The sequence below is a fragment of the Gallinula chloropus genome (genome assembly GCF_964237585.1).
Source record: "Gallinula chloropus genome assembly, chromosome: Z".
Lineage (NCBI taxonomy): Eukaryota > Metazoa > Chordata > Aves > Gruiformes > Rallidae > Gallinula > Gallinula chloropus.
The window spans coordinates 12,258,074-12,276,928 of NC_140089.1; the positions used below are offsets into that span (position 1 = coordinate 12,258,074).

The 18,855-nt window shown below is 41.3% G+C and overlaps 1 protein-coding gene across 1 annotated transcript in view; it reads left to right on the forward strand.

Moving 5' to 3' along the window:
* Positions 1–18,855, forward strand: part of GRIN3A (glutamate ionotropic receptor NMDA type subunit 3A) — a gene marked incomplete at both ends in the record, with an annotated part of 77,715 nt that overhangs the window by 45,090 nt on the left and 13,770 nt on the right. Inside the window, 3 exons of the mRNA XM_084278354.1 lie at positions 11,747–11,892; positions 13,891–14,006; positions 16,672–16,823. Of these exons, the coding sequence (XP_084134480.1) occupies positions 11,747–11,892; positions 13,891–14,006; positions 16,672–16,823 (414 nt within the window). The remainder of the gene's footprint in view (positions 1–11,746; positions 11,893–13,890; positions 14,007–16,671; positions 16,824–18,855) is intronic.

Below are 18,855 nucleotides of genomic sequence, written 5' to 3' on the forward strand. Positions count from 1 at the left end.
GTAACAGTGTAGAAATAAGGGAATATAGAAATGTCACCCTGCTGAAGGGAAGAATGACCAGTGAGTCAAGACAAAATAGAGCAGAAGGTAAGCAAAATGGGAGGCAGGAGAATTAAGTTCCTGGAATATGTCTTGAGTTTTGTAAACTTGGTATGTCTTTTCTGTGTAAGAATCTTAACAAAGGTGAGTGGCTAAAGCCAAACATCTGGAGCACCTGTCATTGCTGGCTACTCCCTTTACCAGGTCACATTTCTGCTCACTTTATGGCAGGAGATACAACATATCCACTAAGTAGCAGAAATATTAAAGCATTGTCCTGCCACCCTTAAAATCTCACTCTTCTGAGAGAATGGACCAAATAGAGTTGGACTCAATGATCCTTACAGGTCCCTTCCAACTCAGTATGTTCTATGACAATCCGCAATTTTGGGCCACAGCTGCCCTCTCTCATTTTCTAATCTTGTGCATTTTACACAATCATCTCTTGCTAGTGGAAACTGGCAGACACAGATTTTGAGGGAGACACTCGCTTGAACATGTTCTGGAGCACAAGAGAATAGTTACAGGATGAATGTGCCACTTACCCAAGTGAAAGTTGCAGCAGTGTCCTGATTCCTTCCTCTCTGCAGTACATGGCAATGAAGTTTAAGAGCTTATAAAAGCTTAAAAGCAGATAGAGGAGACAGAAGAAAAAAGATTTTATTTGGATCATTTTGTATTGCTTTTATCCCTTCTCTCATCTGAATCCCACAGTCTTATTTCAGTTTTTCTCCAGTGTCACATCTTTGGATGCACAAATAATTGCAACATTCTTCTTTGTCAGAGTCCTTGGCAAACCAGGTACACTGTTGTATGAGTTGACTACAAGGTCAGTTATTCAGCCTACGGGCATGCAAACTGTAATACTCACTTGAAAATCAGCTTGGTCCTCTACTTTTTTGCATGGGCATCACCAAATCCCTTAAATCAAATTGCATCAGATTACATCCTGGTTTTCTACATCATTTTTGTGACCACCTGCCTTTGAGCAGGTCTGATCATTTGTCCTACCTGCCCGTAATGGCCTGGACACAGATGGCTTGACACCTCCCAAACCTGCTTGTCACCTCATTTATTGTATTGCTCCTTAGTCCCTTGGTGATGACATTCTCCTCAGCCACCACTCAAGGGTTTTATCCTTTTTTGGGACCAATGCACGTTGTCAGAGTGTGAGGCTAGGGTGCAGTAGGGAACTCCTTAGAACAGAGCTGGTTCCAGAGGAGGATGTAAGTATCCAGATGGGGACAGATAAGCCTGGGACAACTGGCCACTGTCTTTTTTATCCTGATTGATAGGGGGTGATTGCATAACATGTCTATGGCAGCAAGCTGAGTACACAGCACAGGCTGGTCAGAGAAGCAGCACATTGTTAAGTAAAAAGGTCTGGGTACACATGAAAGAATTTGCAACCATTCTCCTTCCGAAACATGTACCTTTATGGCTGTTGTGTCTTTTACCCAGCCTTGACAAACCCAGAGACTTTATTTTCCGTTTTCCAGTATGGTTTCCATAAAGTGGTACAAGCTGTGTGTGAGTAAGCTAGATCTCAGTGCCACAAATAGGGAAAATAACAAATTATCTCTAAGTACACAGAAGTGTCAGTACTTTCCTTGGTCCAGTGAGCCTACAGCTAATGCCCAGACCCAGTAAAAGTCTTCATTATCAAATAAAAAAACGGGCTTTGTATTACAGGATCTCCCCAGGGAGTGAGTTTTTTTTTTTAGTGTCAAGGAAACTTGAAGCAGGGACTTCACTTTCCAGCATCTAATGCAAGAGGTGTTGGAGATGCACCTTAAAGTCAGTATTATGTTGAATAGTTCAGATTATCTGAGGCAAAATACATGTTGAAGCCCAGAGAACAGAATAAACATTTCAGACATGTCAGCAAGAAAGCATACAACTGGAGAAGCTGAGTAACTGGACAGATTTTCCATAAGGTGGTCTAATGCTTTGCCTTTCTTTTTGCCAGAAGTGTCATACTTTCAACAACATAATGAGCTTTTAAGGTGCTATCTAATGGTTGTCACTTTTGTGACAGCTGTCAGCTTTTCTTTGCCATCTTTAGGATACACTTGAGTAGCTATGCCTGTTAATTTACTGTGGTAATATTTTTACTTCTCTGAATCATTTTACCTTCAAAACACCCTTTGAAGGTAAGGCAAGGTTCCTTTCCACACTGTATTTTGATGGAAAATTTCAAACTTGTTGTGTTTCATTTAAGGAAAAGGGCTAGGTCTGTGAATCCCACCATCAGCAGTTTCATTGCGTTCCCTCACTTAACTTTACATCTCTGCGGTGGAGACATTATATATAATTTACTCAGTCTCATATGCTTTTACTGGTAGTTGTGAGAAGAAGGCACACTGGACTGCTGTTGAAGACACATCAATGTGAGATCACCCAAAGTGTTCACTGAAAGCACCTACTTCTCTCCATCACGCATAATGATGCACCAGCATGGCCATCACTGGTGTAGGTGCCCCAGGGGATACACTGCAGACACCTACAGTCACTTCGACAAGCCCCACCCAGCGAGTCCCTTCAGCCACCTTGGGGTGCTTCAGGTTTAGCCCCCAGAAATCTCTGCTTCTGTTCCATTCCCTTGTCTGTATGCTCGCCTTTTACGAGCTGTCCATGTTTTTATTTCAAAACTAAGGACTTTGTGTAATATAGACAGGATTTTTCTGAGATTTCATTACTCAGGAGTTCAATATGTACAGCCACACAGAATTTTGTTTCCAGATTTAAATTATAAAACGTGAGGGTGCAAGCTCTCCTTTCTGGAAAATCTGTTCATATAGATGCCTTGTTATTATACTAGTTAACACACACCACCACCCTGCCCCTTTACCTGTATTAAAGCAGTACAGAAATACCCTGGTAAGTAACTACAGATGAGCTTTAGCATCGCAAAACCATAGAAAAGGAAAGCTCCAGCCACTTTATAGGCTTTTTTCATAGAGGCACAATTCAAATACCCCTGCATTTAATGATATTTTCCCTCAAGCTCAGCAAGTTTTAGAATGAGGCCATAACTGTTGTGTGTTTATTGATAAATTTTCTTCCTGAAAACAAGGAAGCCTTGTAGGAACTGCACTGAAGAAAATGCTCTTAAAGACTGCTATGGTCTTTCACTGCAACAGCCTAAGATGAATCACTATAACGAGTGTCACTTGCACTGCTACGTGTTAAATATATAACGAAATAGCATGTATTTAAATATGCATTAAATGCATTAAATTATACAGAAAAAAAAAAAAAACCCAAACAACCCAACCAAGCAACAAACTAGTGGAGTTAACAGAAATCTTACTGTTCCTGTGGGGTTTAGTATCTGTACAGGACTGCAGGATTCTTTTTACAATTAAAAGAAGTTGGCTGCAAAATCTATAGAGCATACATTTCTGTGCAGGAGGTCACTGGATACAGGAAGGTCATGACTCACAGCATCATAGCCCACTAATTAATAAATGGTGCTTTTATGAGTATTAATGAGTCAGTGAAGGATTTGAACTCAAGAGGACTTTAAGTGCCACAGAGACTGAAGGGAAAAAAATCTCAAAGGAGAAATTATCAAACTGTGGTCAGAGTAAAGAAAATGCTTTGCAGAGCTATCTCACAGAAGAATGAAAGACGCCTGCAGTCTGTGGAGTTGAAATCTTAGCCTCTTTAGCTTCCTATGCAATTAGTGGTGATGAATACTTGACTTGCTTACCTTCCCCATCGCCATTAAAGCTTTCTTGTAAGGTTACAGCTTTAGAAGTTCAGATTATGTCTAGTTTGGATATTTATCATTCTAATCAAAGTTTATCAGACAATGCACTGCACTGTTCTCTAAATCAAGTTTCCTTTCCCACTAAGATCTGCTTTTTATGCCTTCTTGCCAACTGTTAGCTTTTTGGTATCTTTACATATTAGCACCTATGTAGAATGCCTTGTATTGTCACCTACTGCCTTGGCCATACTTTACCTCACCATGCTAATTGTTTGATCCAGAGAATGTAGGGGTATGGGTAGAAGAGAGGAAGTCCTGCTGTCTTCATTCCATGTGGTCATGAAGTGTGTTCTTTCAACGCTAGGAGGTGTTCACATCTGTCTTCACATCAGTTTTCTCACTCTCAAGCTATGTTGTACCTATATGTGCAGTTATTTTTAAATAAGAAGGAAAGCCCATTGTCAGGAATAGCAGCTGTATCATACATGGTGCTCAGACCTTTGCAAGAAGTAAGGGAAGCAGAGAAACACAAGGAGAAAACATTGCGGAAGTAACTGGCAAAAGAGCAGAGAACAGAGACCCATAAGGTTGATCTTATCACCTGGCAGATGGAAGATCATTGTGCAGCTGACTTAGCAGCATTGAGGATATTTATGACTGTTCACAAAAAATACAGCCCTTGTGATCTATAAACAGAGCCCCAGACACTATCCTGGGCTCACCTTCCTAGTGACAGAAGTCCTCAGTCAGCTCCCTCACCGATCCCATGGATTTCAGGGATGACAAGGGGTCAAACCCTCTAGGGAAAAAAAAAAAAAGTAGTTTTCATTGAGAACAATAAGATTTGACTGAACACCAGGTCAATTCAAATACTGTAGTCCATATTTCATTGTGCAAGAGGTCAAGGCAATCAAATGAGCCCATCATTTTTCTGTTACACTTTGTGCTTAACACATCCCAGTGTTCCCAATGTATTCCAAGAAAGGAAAAAAAAAAAGAAAAAAGGTAACACGTCGTTCTATTGTGGGATCTGTAAGAAACAAAGGTCTCCTTCTGACTGACCTTCACTTGATGCTTTTGAACCAAAAGCCAATAGCAGATGACATATTTAAGAAATTAGGGCTACACTGGTAGACAGTTAGTGATCTGCAGTTGGAAACCTCTTTGTCCTAGTAACTGGTGATCCAGTGCAACATGAAACTGTTGTCTGTTGTTTTCCTGGAAACAACTAAGCAGTAGCCTTACCTTACAAGGTCAGACACTGTCACCACAGAGGACTGTGTACAGCCCTGGTACCTGTGGGACAGTTGCCATATGGCCAGCAGCACGAGAACTGACAGTGTTGCCCTCATCAACCAGCAACAGCTGGAGCAGGAGAACCTTCAGTGAGAAAAAGGCATTGAAAGATGATTGGTTTGAAGTCAAGAAAGCTACCTACTTTAAGCTGCTGCAGCATTAGGTTTCCCCTCCAGCCCTCAGCTGATTGTAGAGAACTGTGATAGCTTTTTAGCCTCAGACCTGGGGCACAGGATGGAAGGATAAGAGGGATTATCTAACCAGAAATCACCCACAACTCTTTAGTAGTTTGAGCATGTATTCAGCCAAACATCTTTCCTTCCCTTGCTTCGAATTTGAAAAGAGTTTCACCTACCTTAGAGCAGCATCAGCCCAGTTTTACAGGTAGGAAGCAGAGCATCAGCGATGAAGTGGCTGTCTGGGCCATTTTTACAGCTGCTTTGTGCTGCTGAAGTACAAATGGAAACAGAGTACAAATGGAAACAGTGCCTGTTGGGAATTAGATTCCTTTTTTTTTTTCCTCAGTCTACTCATTTGTCCAACAGTAATTTGCACTTGATATCTCCCAGTTCTCAGCTCTCCTGGAACAAATTCCAGCTCAAAGATTCCTCTGTCCAGACAACTCTTTCAGTGCTATTGAGAAACAGGGTTAAACTCACCATTAAGTTCCTATTCACCCTCACATGGGAACCATCAATACAGAGGCTCTATATGTTTCAAGTCTCAATTTCTTTTCATGTTTGTTCTTGTTGCAGTGCAAGGGAATAAGCTGGCAGCACTGGACTCTGTATTTGTTTCTAAATTGGAACTGCTTATTGATTTCAAAGCAGCTGTAAAGATTTATGCCAGTTAATGACCAAGATGAGCTGGATTCAATGTGATGGGATTTTTAAAAAAATCTGACATCCTGGCAAGCCAAGAATCAGCTCCACTGACACTTTTAGCAGCAGAAGGGAAAGTGAGCTTTCAAATGTATTCTGAATACACCATCTCCTGGAGGCTGTGGGAACATCTCCACTTCCCAAGCCTTGAACACATGGGACAGTTTCTGAACAGTGCCTCCACTTCCAGAAGTTCAGCTGTGAAATTTCATCTGCTAGAATTTGAAATTCATGTGCCTCACTGTGAATAATTTTTTTCTTTCATCTCCCTCTGCACCCCATAAATATTCACTAGTTTTCAAAAACTCTTGCAGATAAGTAGGGAAAAGCCCATGGATAGAGTTCTACGTTGTTTGGTGGTTTTGTTACTATTTCCCTGAAACTAGGAATTGCATTTCTTTTATCAGTGGATCATTAGAAATCTCTAAGCAGGTAGACAACCACATAAACGAATTGGCTGCATAAGGCATCATAAAATGGTATTGCTTCATACAGCAGGATAAAATGGTAGCACTTCATACCTCATACAGCTTCTGAGAGCAGAAGTCTCATTGCAGATCTGCAGATCTCTGAAAGCATGATAGTTCTTCACAGCAGAGCAGACCACTTAATGCTGCACTTCTCCAGTAATTAGCAACTGAAAACTGGACAGTTTTTCAAGATTCTGTGGTGGTTCCCTGGCAGAGATTGTGCTGGCACAAGCAGCAGTTCTGCTGATAGATGAGATGCCCGTTAAACACTACACTTGGTGTTACACCAGGTAAGGAGCGTTATCAAGAAGCGGAGCTACTGGAACCGTTGCATACTAATTTTTTTCTCAGAAGTAGCTGGAAAAGTTAGAAAATTGTCTCCAGAGCTGTTCCTCCTTTCTATATCCTGTTAAAATTTAAAAAGCAGTACTGTAGGTGGTGGTGGCGAAAGCTGAATCCGTGTTAACTCTGCATCTGTCACTGCAGGGTGCAGCCACTGGCACTGCACGCCACTGTATAATGGGTTGCCTTTTTCCCATTTCCATCCAAGAATAATTCATGGAGTTGAATTGTGGGAAGGAGAGGATAACTGAATGAATAATGAAATAATTTTAATGATTTGAGATGCTGGTTAGAAATTGAGTTCCTGAAGCATTTTTCCTCCAGACGGCTATCGAGATGCACAGAATCAGATTGAGTGAGGCATTAGTGCACCCCATTGATCAAATACTGGGAAAGCATTTCCTAAGTTTCAGTCATTTATGGGCTCGTTGTTTATAGCAAATAATAACCATAATTTCACTTCCCAACAGTTGCTGTGTTTATACCTTCCTTATCCCTTCACAGCTCCCAGCAAGCTCAGCTCCACATGATCAGAAGGCAATATTGCACTGCCTGCTTTTTGGAGCTGAGACCATCTTTTTGCTGTATTTATATTCCAAACACCTGGGTTTCTTACACACTGAAAAAATACACGACAAGCAAGTGTGATGCAGACTGCAAAAAGGTAGTAGACATAACAACCAAGGTGCCAAGTGAGGAAAAGTACTTGAGCCAAATTTTTTGGCTTTGTGGCACTGAAAGGTCTTACAAAAGGCAGAACCTGCTAGAAAGACCTCAAAACCCAACAGTTCAACTTTGGGTTATGCCCAACTTTTGAGATGCTGTAAGCATCTCACGAATTTTCAGTTTTAAATCCCAACTTGCATAGGATACTTCTATGCCTGAATCTTTTCAAGTCTGAGTCTAGGTGTTCCTAGCTTAACTGATGACACTGAATGTAACAGCACTGTATTACATAAACTGGAATGTGCCAAGTAGATGCAAAATCTCTGACATTTAGGACTGTATTTTCTTTTTTCTCCTCCAGTGGTTTTATCACTTTGTTTTTTTCATGCATAATTGGCACCCCAAGTCATAGCTGTATGTCCATGCCCAGTTCTTCTCAACATCTCAGATAAAATAAGTTTTCCACATCCCACTCGGCAGATGTTTTCACAACAGAAGACAGAAATGAAAAAGATCTAGAGGTAAGGTGCCAAGCCAGGGGAACTGGTAGATGCAGTATTTGCTTTTAGCAGTAAGCAGCACAAACATCATTTGTCTGGTAGTAGCATAATGCTATAGAAGGTACAGAAGGCTCTGAGAAGTCCCAAGGTTTTTTTCTGGCACTGTAGAGCTTTTGACTTGCTTAAACATTATATGGCCTCTTACCTCAGTGCTCAAGTGACCCAACAACCATTTCACCTCCTTAGCACTTAGAGGTATTCCATTACCCCTTGTTTGTTTTCTTACCTATGGTATGTTTTCTTAAACAGTGAGACTCATTCTCAGAAATACCAGCACAGCCCAGCATGCCCACCGTAGATACTTTCCTTAGGGGTCACAGGGACCCAGCATTGGTACCCCAGTTCTGGAAACTGCTCTATCTTTACATCTAGTTCAATTAATTGTCAAGCTGGGACTTCACTGTCCCCTGAAAGCCTCTCTAGGTCAAAACCCACCTTGTTCTTTTGACTTCTTACAGCCATAGGTATCTGCTTTTTGAGAAACTGCATAAGGTTAAGACAAATGCCAAGAAAGCTCATGTTTGGAGATGGATTTGCAGCTACTGCACTCATTAATTTTTAATCATACTCAAATCACCAGCAAATCTCCAAGTACTCTATGGATACAAAAACTGTCAACAGCTCCTAGTGCCCGTTACCTGCTTGGTGATGGCTGTTCCCCTTTCATACTGACTGAGCTTTCAATGAAGAAGCACAGTAAAGTATACACAGAAGCGTAATCTCCCCAACCTAGAAATGCCTATAATTTGGACAGCTATTTCTTCTCAATAAATTAGCTTTTATATTTGATATTACTGATTTAAAAAGTAACTCCTCCAAAGCACTGGTTTAAGAAAAATATGCAATTTATTTTTGATTCTTGAAATTGTTATTCATCAAATCCTAGTTTTTCACAGTTCACAACTTCTCTGAAGCCCTAGGCATTAGTAGTCTGTTACTGCTTTAAGGAAAACAGAAAGACTCTTTCAATATAGGACTCATGAAACATGACAAACACAAAAAAGAAGCAGAGCACGAAAAACGAAAAATATAAATATAAAAATAGATAACTAATAAGACTCACAGGATGATTGTGACATGTACAGATCCTGTTGGGGCACAGGTATTTGTGATTTCCATCTTTTCACAGACTCTTTCCAGCAGAGGACTACAAAAAGTAAGAAAGGAGCAGTGACAAGTGTTCAGTCTTGTTTCCATCCCAAAGTTTTTTTCTTCTGTTGAAGCAAGTAACCCTTAGTGGTCTTAGCAGATTAGCAGTGAAGGTAGTACAGGTAGTCCATTATCTGCTTTTGGCAGCATTTAGCAGTGTTAATCCGCTGTTCTTACAGCTGGCAAGCAAACCTTTTCCTCATGTGGATAAGCAGAAGTAAGAAGAAAATACAAGTCCCACAAGACACAGAGGATTAAAACACTACTAAAATTTATCCTTCATAAAAGGAGTCGAGAGTCATCAAACACAAAGTTCCGGGCACATAATTATGCTTAAGAAAAATCAAAGATTACCAGAAGCAGGAAGAGCATGGGATACAAAGGATCACTGCATAACTTCCCTACAAAGACTTTCCAAGACTTCCCACCAGACATATGGTGTTTCTAGAGGCAGGATATTAAGCCAGATGGATTTTTGATCTAATACATATTCCAATGTTGTCAGCATTTATGGTGAAATTTGACAGTGTGCCCAACACAAAGCATGGACAATCCTCAGTAAAGCCGTTAGGACAGAAAATTGCACAGAGGTGCCATTTCCTCTCTCTTTTGTCCTAGCCTTTCTCATGCAGGCTTAAATATTTAGCTAGATGTAGATGTTGGTGACAGTCTGAGTGCGGGATACTTCCCTGTGAAGTCAGGTGTCAGCAGTCTTTATCTGCAGACCAGATGTGACAGTGCAATGGGCATCACTAAGTGGGCCGCAAATATCACAACAAACACCTAAATTGACTTGAAAGTCTATATGGTTCACTGTTGAGACTCAGAGGAGGGGGGGGGGGTTGGCTCTCTTGGCTGAAACTGCCAAGAAATAAAATGCCCAAGGATTAGTACTGACTGTGTGGACTAGTTTCTTGGGACATAGAGTGGATGGATCCCACTCCAGGCTTGTTCTTTAAAGAAGTCATCTTCAGTGCCTCTAAAACTAGATTTGTGTTGAGAGTGTTGTGCTGGAAGTCTCCATAATGTCCCAGGACCAATATCTGTTATTTGTGTCTTCTGGTACTTGAATGTTGGTTTCCACACTACTGAGCAAGAGCATTTACTTCTGCACTCACAGTCCTGGCACAACTGCAGTATGATCAGCTCCAAAGGGAGACATATCGCTTGTACTGTGATCATCTGAACCAGAATACCTTTAAAAACATGCCAAGACTCACTCCATAGCCACGGTCTCGCATTTATCCACAGGTATCATCCCTGGATTGCAACAAAGGGACCAGATCAGCAGAGGACAATATAGAAACCACCTGCCTACTTTGCAGATTAAAAATTACCAGAAATATAATATATTCATAGCTTCCAGGCCATCACAATACCATGCAAAAGTTTTTTCTCTTATTTTCAAACTGAACTATAGTATGGTGCATTTACAGCCTACCTCTGCTATTCTTCAGAAAGCTAGGAATATTCTTTTAGCCATGGGGTCATTGAGGAGAAGAGCAGAGAAGGTGCTTTTTATGACTTTGTGTTGCCCTACACTCTGTTTTACATAGATGATAATGCAGAGATTATGATGCAGAGAGCCAGATGGACCTCTTTGCTTCGTTTTTGCAAAGCACAGCATGGCCATGGTGAGATCATCTTTGCAAGATGTTGTGAAGACCATGAGCTTCCTGGGAGGCAAATAAAGCATGACTACTTCAGCCTTAGCTTATTTGGCTTACTGTGCTCTGAAAGTTTGACCTTTTAGAGGCCGGTACATTGCTTAAAGCTTTCCAGTTAGTGTGGTCGTGGCAACAATTTTCCATCTCAAGGAGGTGCTTGGTGTGGTAGGGGACACTGACAGACACCTCCACTGCAATTTGAAAATTTCCCCATGAGTCATTAAATGCTTTGAAAACAAACAAGGGTCTCTGAAGCTTGTGACTATCCAAAATATTCAGGGCTTTACTGCAAAAGGTGGAGCCAGTTGTTAAAGGAAAGGACACAGAACTCCAAAAGGGAAATGTGTGTATAGCCTGGTACTCAAGCTTACAGCTTGGGCTATGTTGAAGGGTATTCTTCCTCCTTCTAAGTTCCTGGGAAGACTTTTTCGAGTCCACAACACTTAAGTTTTTAGCATGCCTGTGGAGAGCGCCAGCAAAGACAGCAGTGGTCTGTGCTGTGGTCTCTAGGCTTCTGAAAATAAAATGGTACCTTTTCACAGAAGACTCAATCTCATCCTTAAGGATTCAGTAAAAGACATTCTGCCAGAATAAATCCAGTCTTTGGGTCCTTTGCTGTCTGCCTGGAGCCCCATAAAGTGGATCCTAGGAAGCCTAGAGGCTTCTCGTGATGCTGCCTGATTGGTTTATAGACAAATACTATGACTAAACACCTAGATTTGGGGGTTCACTGTGCCTGGGGGAAAATGCTTTTCACATTTAAAGAAAATCCTGAGGGTACACAAACAGGCTAGTCAGTCACCTGGTGACTTTCAACTCCCAATCTTTTTTCCACTGACTGCAGGAAAACATCAGCGGTGTGTGACTGCTGCGGGTTTGTGACCGTGTTCCAACATGAGGCCACGATACCAGGTGTGAAGGCAGCCAATCACTCCGCTAATCTGTAATTTCATCTCTTCAGCTCCACCACCCATCCCAGGGATTCCGGTTCGGGACCGTGCGAGAAAGCAGCGCGGAGGACTATGTGAGGCAAAGCTTCCCAGAGATGCACGAGTACATGCGGCGGTACAACGTCCCCGCCACCACGGATGGAGTAGCGTACCTAAAGTAAGCCTCTGCATGCAACAGCATGGATCCCTTGACCAGAACACAAAGCAGTGAGATGGTATTGGGTTTTCTGCTCTCAGTGTCACTTATCCCACAAAACAGTCACTGAAGGGAGTGTGGCAGATACAGAGAAAAAAGCTGTAATCACCTGGAGGGAGTGAGGCAGGTAGAACAAGCCAGCGTAGGACCAGCTGGAGTGTTTCCAAGTAAACAGCACTTCACACTGCTGTGGTGCCATCAAGCATGGACAGTGTATAAATCCTGGCAGGTTTCTGTGCTTGGGACCCCTTCATCAGGCAATGAGAAACGTGGGTCAAAAAACATCAGTCCAAGCAAAAGCTGCACCTGATGTTCCTCAGCATCTTCAGCATTCTGGGAGGAGAAAAACCTTAAAGTATTTATCATTCAAATGAATTTTTAAAAGCATTAGGCTGTTTAAAAAAAAGTAATAAACACCAAATCTTCTTGCTTTAGAGAGTCATGGCATCACTGTGTTTCAGAGACATTTGTGCCTGCCAATCTGGGGTCACACAATTGTATCATTCTGCCAGGAAACAGGAGAGGTGTTAATAAGCCTGAAATAATTAATTCATTTTACACACAGAAATTGCATAACAGATGGCCTGAGAATTTTTCACCAGAAGTTGTTTCCTGTTTATGTATTTTTCCCAGAGCCATCCTAATGATAATTAAGATACATGGCAGTTCCTTTGGGTTAAACTGGAATCGATCCATTGAAATCAATGAAGTGATGTAATTTCTCATCAGGAGAATACCTGGACCTCTAAATTGAAAATAGTGGACAGTGCAGTCCCTGGATCAGGTCAAAACAGGCACTGCAACTGTTATTTTATATCACCATTTTATGCAAGTGTGCTATTTATAAATGGTTATGTTATTCAGTCCTCTGTGTTCATGAAGACTGAACATAAAGAAAAGCTGATCTTGGTGAAGGAAATTAATTTACCACATATTCAAGGAGAAAGGAGGAGAAACAGCTTTGTAGAACTTACCCTCTTGCTTTTTTGTACGAATGAGACATGAGGATAGCACTAGTATTTTATAAATTATTTTTTTCCAGTAGCAATTTGTGCTGCCTTTCAGTTGAGTCAACGTCTAACATTGTGGTTTAATCCAGCCGGCAGCGAAAACAGCCACACAGCCACTCGCTCACTGTCCCCTTCCCAGCGGGATGCATGAGAGGGAAAAACCCAATAATACAAAAAGACATTTGAAAAAAAATAAAACCAACAAAACAAACAAGTGAAAAAAAAAACCCTACAACTTGTGCGCTGAGATAAAGACAGTTTAATAGGACAGAAAAGGAAAATAATAATAATAATGACAATGATGATGATAATAGAATATACATAGCAAATGATGCACAGCACATTTTCTCACCACTGAAGCTGATGCTCCACAAGACCCTGGGCTGTCCTGCCCGCTGTCCCAGACCCCAGCTACATGCTGAGCATCACATCATATGTTATGGAATATCCATTTGGTCAGTTGGGGTCATCTGTCCCAGCTGTGTCCCCTCCCAGCTTCTTGTGCATCCCCAGTCTACTTGCTGGTGGGGTGGTGTGAGACATTGAAAAGTCCTTGACTGCTTGGCAACAACTAAAACATCAGTGTGTGACCAGCACTGCTCTCAGCCTAAATCCAAACCGCAGCACTACACCAGGTGCTAAGAAGAAAATTAACTCTGTCCCTGCCAAAACCAGGATATTGTAGTAGTTTCCATCTTTCAGATCAGTAGTACCTCATGAGAGCAAAATAAGTCCTACCTCCACTGCTGTGCTGTAGATGTACAATTTGTATTCCACGCACAACTCCTTCCTTCAAAACAAAGAGCAGTTTTGCATTCAGAGTAACAGCCCATGGCCTCTGTTTCCATTCAGTAATCTTCCAGAGAACCGCATAGATAAATGTTCACTGAGCATCAGTGGGTCTTAGACTGTGAAGTGATTCTGTTTCTGACTTTGATGTTGAATACAGACATGACCCAGAGAAACTGGATGCCTTCATCATGGATAAAGCACTCTTAGATTATGAAGTATCAATAGATGCTGACTGCAAGCTTCTGACTGTGGGGAAACCCTTTGCCATTGAAGGTAAAAAACAGTTTTACAACATATGGCTGTATTTATCACGTGTTGCATTTGCTTTATTGTGATTTGTTGTTCTTAATCAAAGTATACACGTGAAACAATGGACCCCTTGAAGATACAGAAGAATCAACTTTTTAAAAGGGTAGACAATGGCAGGAAATGGGGAATGGATTAAAGCTAAAGGAAGGTTTAAATTAGACATTAGGGGGAAGTTTTTTACAGAAAGAGTGGTGAGGTGCTGGAACAGGCTGCCCAGAGAGGTGGTGCATGCCCCATCCCTGGAGGGATTCAAGTCCAGGCTGGATGGGGCCCTGGGCACCCTTGTGAAGATCCAGGCCTGGAGGTTTAGTGGCCCTGCCTGTGGCAGGAGGGTTGGAACTGGATCCTTGGGGTCCCTTCCAACCCAGACCATTCTATGATTCTGTGATTCTGTGATCATAGTAAAATTCTTGGTTTACTCTGGGTTCACCCTTTTTTGTGGTTTCTGAACCTTCAGATCTGTGCCATCTGTGGCCATGCTCTGTGTAGGAATTATTCAAATCACTAAGACAGTCTCCGTACAAGTAGGTGGCACCATCCATTTCACTGCTTGCAGTGAAATAAAGTAGCTCCTGAAATGAGGCTTGCTTCTTGTAGGCTTGTTTTCATTACACACATTCAAAACTCAGTGGATTACATTCAAAATGATGTTCTACAGTTTTGCTCTCATCTGAATCAGATAAATGCTGTTCCAGTTTTAAAGGTCAGCTTAAGATTCACGCTGAACCTGTAGTTAATTGAAGGTAAAGGAGCCCAGCCTGGTACACAGCCTCCTGCAGCCCCGGTGTGTTAGCAAGGACAGATGGGAGGCGGATTGGAAGCAAGGCTTGTCTGAAGCTGCCTCCAGCCAGGCGAGCACATTAGCAGCTATTAGACTTCAGGAATCGCTTCTGTGATAGATGGCCAATGAAAATGATTGAAGCTGCCTCTTTCCTCCTTTCCAAGGGCAATCACTCTGTCCGTTCCCAATGCGCATTAAAACAACCTCCTTCAGGAATGTTCCAGCCTGATTGAAGAAGGCAATATGCTAAATGAAGGCCAGAGGAAGCTGGGCATTTTAATCATTTGAGCTAAAAGTCACCAGCACGAGGCATTTTGTGGAACGCTCCTTTTTGCTGTACCATATATCCGTGCCTCCCATTTGAATTCACACCAGAGGCCTGAAAGCAATCCATTTTCTTCTTTTCTGTTTGTTATTGGAGAGGATGGATGCAGAGAGAGCTGTTCAGGCTGCAGCAGGGTTTGTGTGTGTGCACGTGCAGCCTGATAAGTCTTCCATTTCAGAAAGGTCAGATCTACTGAAGTAAAACATCAGCTTCTACCGCCCTGAATCAAGTAAAGCAAATTTCAATACAGAAGAAAAACTACAACCCACAAATAACTCCTGAACTGTATGTCTTTACGTAACTGGATTGGATATCACTTAACTACAAAATGCTTTAATGCTGAAAATGTGGTATTCATGAACCATAGCTGTGCCTTCCCTAAGACCATTCCTTCAACATTAGCAGATATGTTTGGGTAGAAGTATAGGCACAAGGTACAAAAATCAGCAGCAAGGGAGACTACTGCATTGTAGGTATGCATATCACATCGCTCTGCATCACTGTAAAGCAAGCCACTCTGATGGCAAATTTATCACTTGTGCATTGATGGGGCTGGTTTTTCTTTCTTCCCATGTTGGTTTTGTTGTTTGATTTTTTTGTTTGTTTTTTTTTTCAAGGAAACAGTCTGAAATTTGGAATTCTGAAGTTAAAAATTCACAGTGAACTAGAAATAAATGTTTACAGGCAATTGGCAGGACATCACTGCATGCAAATGCGTGTCTTCCAGGCATGAATTGTATTTGTTTTTCTAAAGTCAAAACCCAGATTCTGCAAATTGAAAGACCACATTTAGAGTTACTGTGTCAGTTTTCACAGAATCACAGTTTTCACTTAACCTAAGTCCTTTACCAGCACTTGAAAATGTTGAAAGACCACATAGCGCCTAGAAACTGTATTAATCACTATCTGGAATTCCATGTCACTGCCAGAGCAGAACTGCACAAATGGAAAGCTTAGCCCCTGGGCTTTTAATTGCTGTGTGACAACAATACAGACTGCTCCCATCTATATATTTACATGTACTCAGCTTCTCATAAGAAAATATGTAGGAAGAAAAGAAAATGTCACATCTGACACCACAGTGACATCCATCCACTAATCTAAAAATGTAAAGAGATCACAGTATGGTTTGCTTGACATTAAGGGCTTTTTACGCTGGTTAAAAAGAACGTCCTGTGGCAAGGGCATGCAGAAGGCTGTTTCTACAGGTAAGACACATTTACTCATCTACCCATAACCTCCATCCTACCTTTTTGAACCTCCAATTTTACTTATTACTTTTGTGGCCGTAATAATTTTGAATTTGCATGCCCTCTTTGTTTTAGGCTACTGCATTTTGCACAGCAAAACGTCTCATCTCAGCATTCCAGCCCATGGTAATCCAGCATCCAGGTTTGAACTGGTTTGCTGCAACACAATGCCAATTTCACCTTCCATTGCTGGTAGTTGACAGATGAAATGGACGTACTTTAGCAAAAAGCAAACAAGTAAGAGAGGCATGACTGTACTGGTTTTCCTTCTAGGATATGGTATTGGTCTTCCTCCCAACTCTCCACTTACCTCAAACATCTCTGAACTGATCAGCCAGTACAAGTCCCACGGTTTCATGGATGTTCTGCATGACAAATGGTACAAGGTGGTTCCGTGTGGGAAAAGAAGCTTTGCTGTCACAGAGGTAAGCCATGAACCTGAGTCGTATAAATGAGGACCTGCACAAGCTGCCGATTATTTCCCCTCATTCACAGTGTGCAGTAAATACATCCACATGACAGAGAGGGTCTGCAGCTGAAGGGAAGCATTAAGCCTCAAAAGCTTAATGCTAAGCCCAGCAGTGTTCAGATCAGTGCTCAAGACAAATTTTAGCATGACTGTGCTGTGAAGTTAAGCATACAGTGTGTGCCTCAGGGAGCACTCCTGGAAACAAACAGGGCATGTAACATAGCATTTAAAAAAGTGATCCAGCACACTGCACAGGTATATCTGATTCCACTCAATTATGTGTATCACCATCTGCAGGGTCTGTCAGTGATTCTAGACCATCTCACATGAGAGCCACTGCTAAAAGAGCTAACACAGAGATCCAAAAGAGCCAAAGAACCAGAAAGAGTGGGAATTTAATACACCCCAAATTTCAAATATAATCATGACTGCTTCCTAACATGGATGGCGGCTAAATTGTACCAGATATAGGACTTCAGCCTAGAAACAGTCCACTAAGATACCACACTAAGAACAGAAGAGCAGCAGGTTTCATGTCTAAGTGCAGGAAAGAAAGAAAGTCTCCATCGTTTTATGTCCTGGTATCAAATCAGAGGAGTTACGTGAGTTCGTGGCAGCTAAAGATGTAGGCCTCTTACCAGAATAGCAGCTTTCTGTAAAGTTCCCTAGACTGTCAAGTGAAAAAAAAATTAAATAAAGTGTGAGGAATGAAAAATCCAGCATGCCTGAAGCTTAGATCATACACTGCTAGCTCAAGGTGTTCCAAAAGACGTAGGTACCGTGTTCTCACTGTTACAAAGCATGTAGCTAGAAGTACACTATCTCCTCTTCAAATCATTTAGCCAAGTATCAAACCAACTCTACGTGTTCCTTGAGGAAGTGGTAGGATGGCCATTCTCCCCAAAAAGAGAAGCCCAGTTTACCAGGGCTCTGACTCCTTCCCTGTGGTGGTCACTTGAGCATCTTGTCTGCAAACCTCTGCTGGCTTAATCACTAGAAAACTAGCTTTTTAAGAGATCTGACAAAAAAAAAAAAAAAAAGAAAAACTTTTGACTGCTTTAATACATAGATTGTTAGGTTATTTCTGCATCTCTTACTACATTTTTAACTTGTTCATTAAAATTGTGCCAATATGAAATAAATTACATTTTAACATCACACTTTCATAGAAGAAAATTTAATTTATTTTTATTCAGCTTGTTCATTTTTTTCTTTTTTGTGTGATTAATTCAACACAAGGAAGCATATTTAAACAAAAGTATGTATTCACTGCTATTTCTGATCTGGCTTGTCTGAAGATCATATTATCATCTAAGAAGACAGGTATCTGGGGAATTTTCTTTTTCATGTAGCTGACACATCTGTTCCTGACAAGCACTTCATTCAGTGACCTTTTGTTACTCTATATTTTAACCCAATCTTCTGAATTAAACCTCAGGAAAATTACCAGACAGTAATGGTATTAATTACCACAGCTGTCTCAGAACTGAAAACAATTGTAGCAGAGACAACCTTATGTAACCTCGTAGTAGTTCCCCAGGGATAAGACATCAAGAGCTTCCCCTCAGCACGAGAGTATTACTCCAATAGATGTGTCCAGGGCTGTATTCTCTGTATTCCTAGAAAAATAACTAAGACACAGAATAAATTCTAAGTATCTTCCAGCTAAAAACATGGCTTTATTTAGTACCAGTTTTCTTCCAGAATATATATTTCCTCCTGTATGCCAGTGTTCTCTAGAGAGGGTTGCACACAGCCTCTGGGGGTGCCAGAGATGATCCACTGGGTTGCAGAAAGAAAACACTAGAAATTCAGGAATACATGAAAATATATATATATATGTGTAAATAATAAATGAGCATACATATATGGGCATGCATGCTCAAAAAGTTACTGACAGAGGTGCATCATCAGAAAAGTTTGGAGACCACTGCTCTAAGCCTTAGCATCGCAAGACTGTCTCCAGAAACAGGAACTGTTTTTTTCTG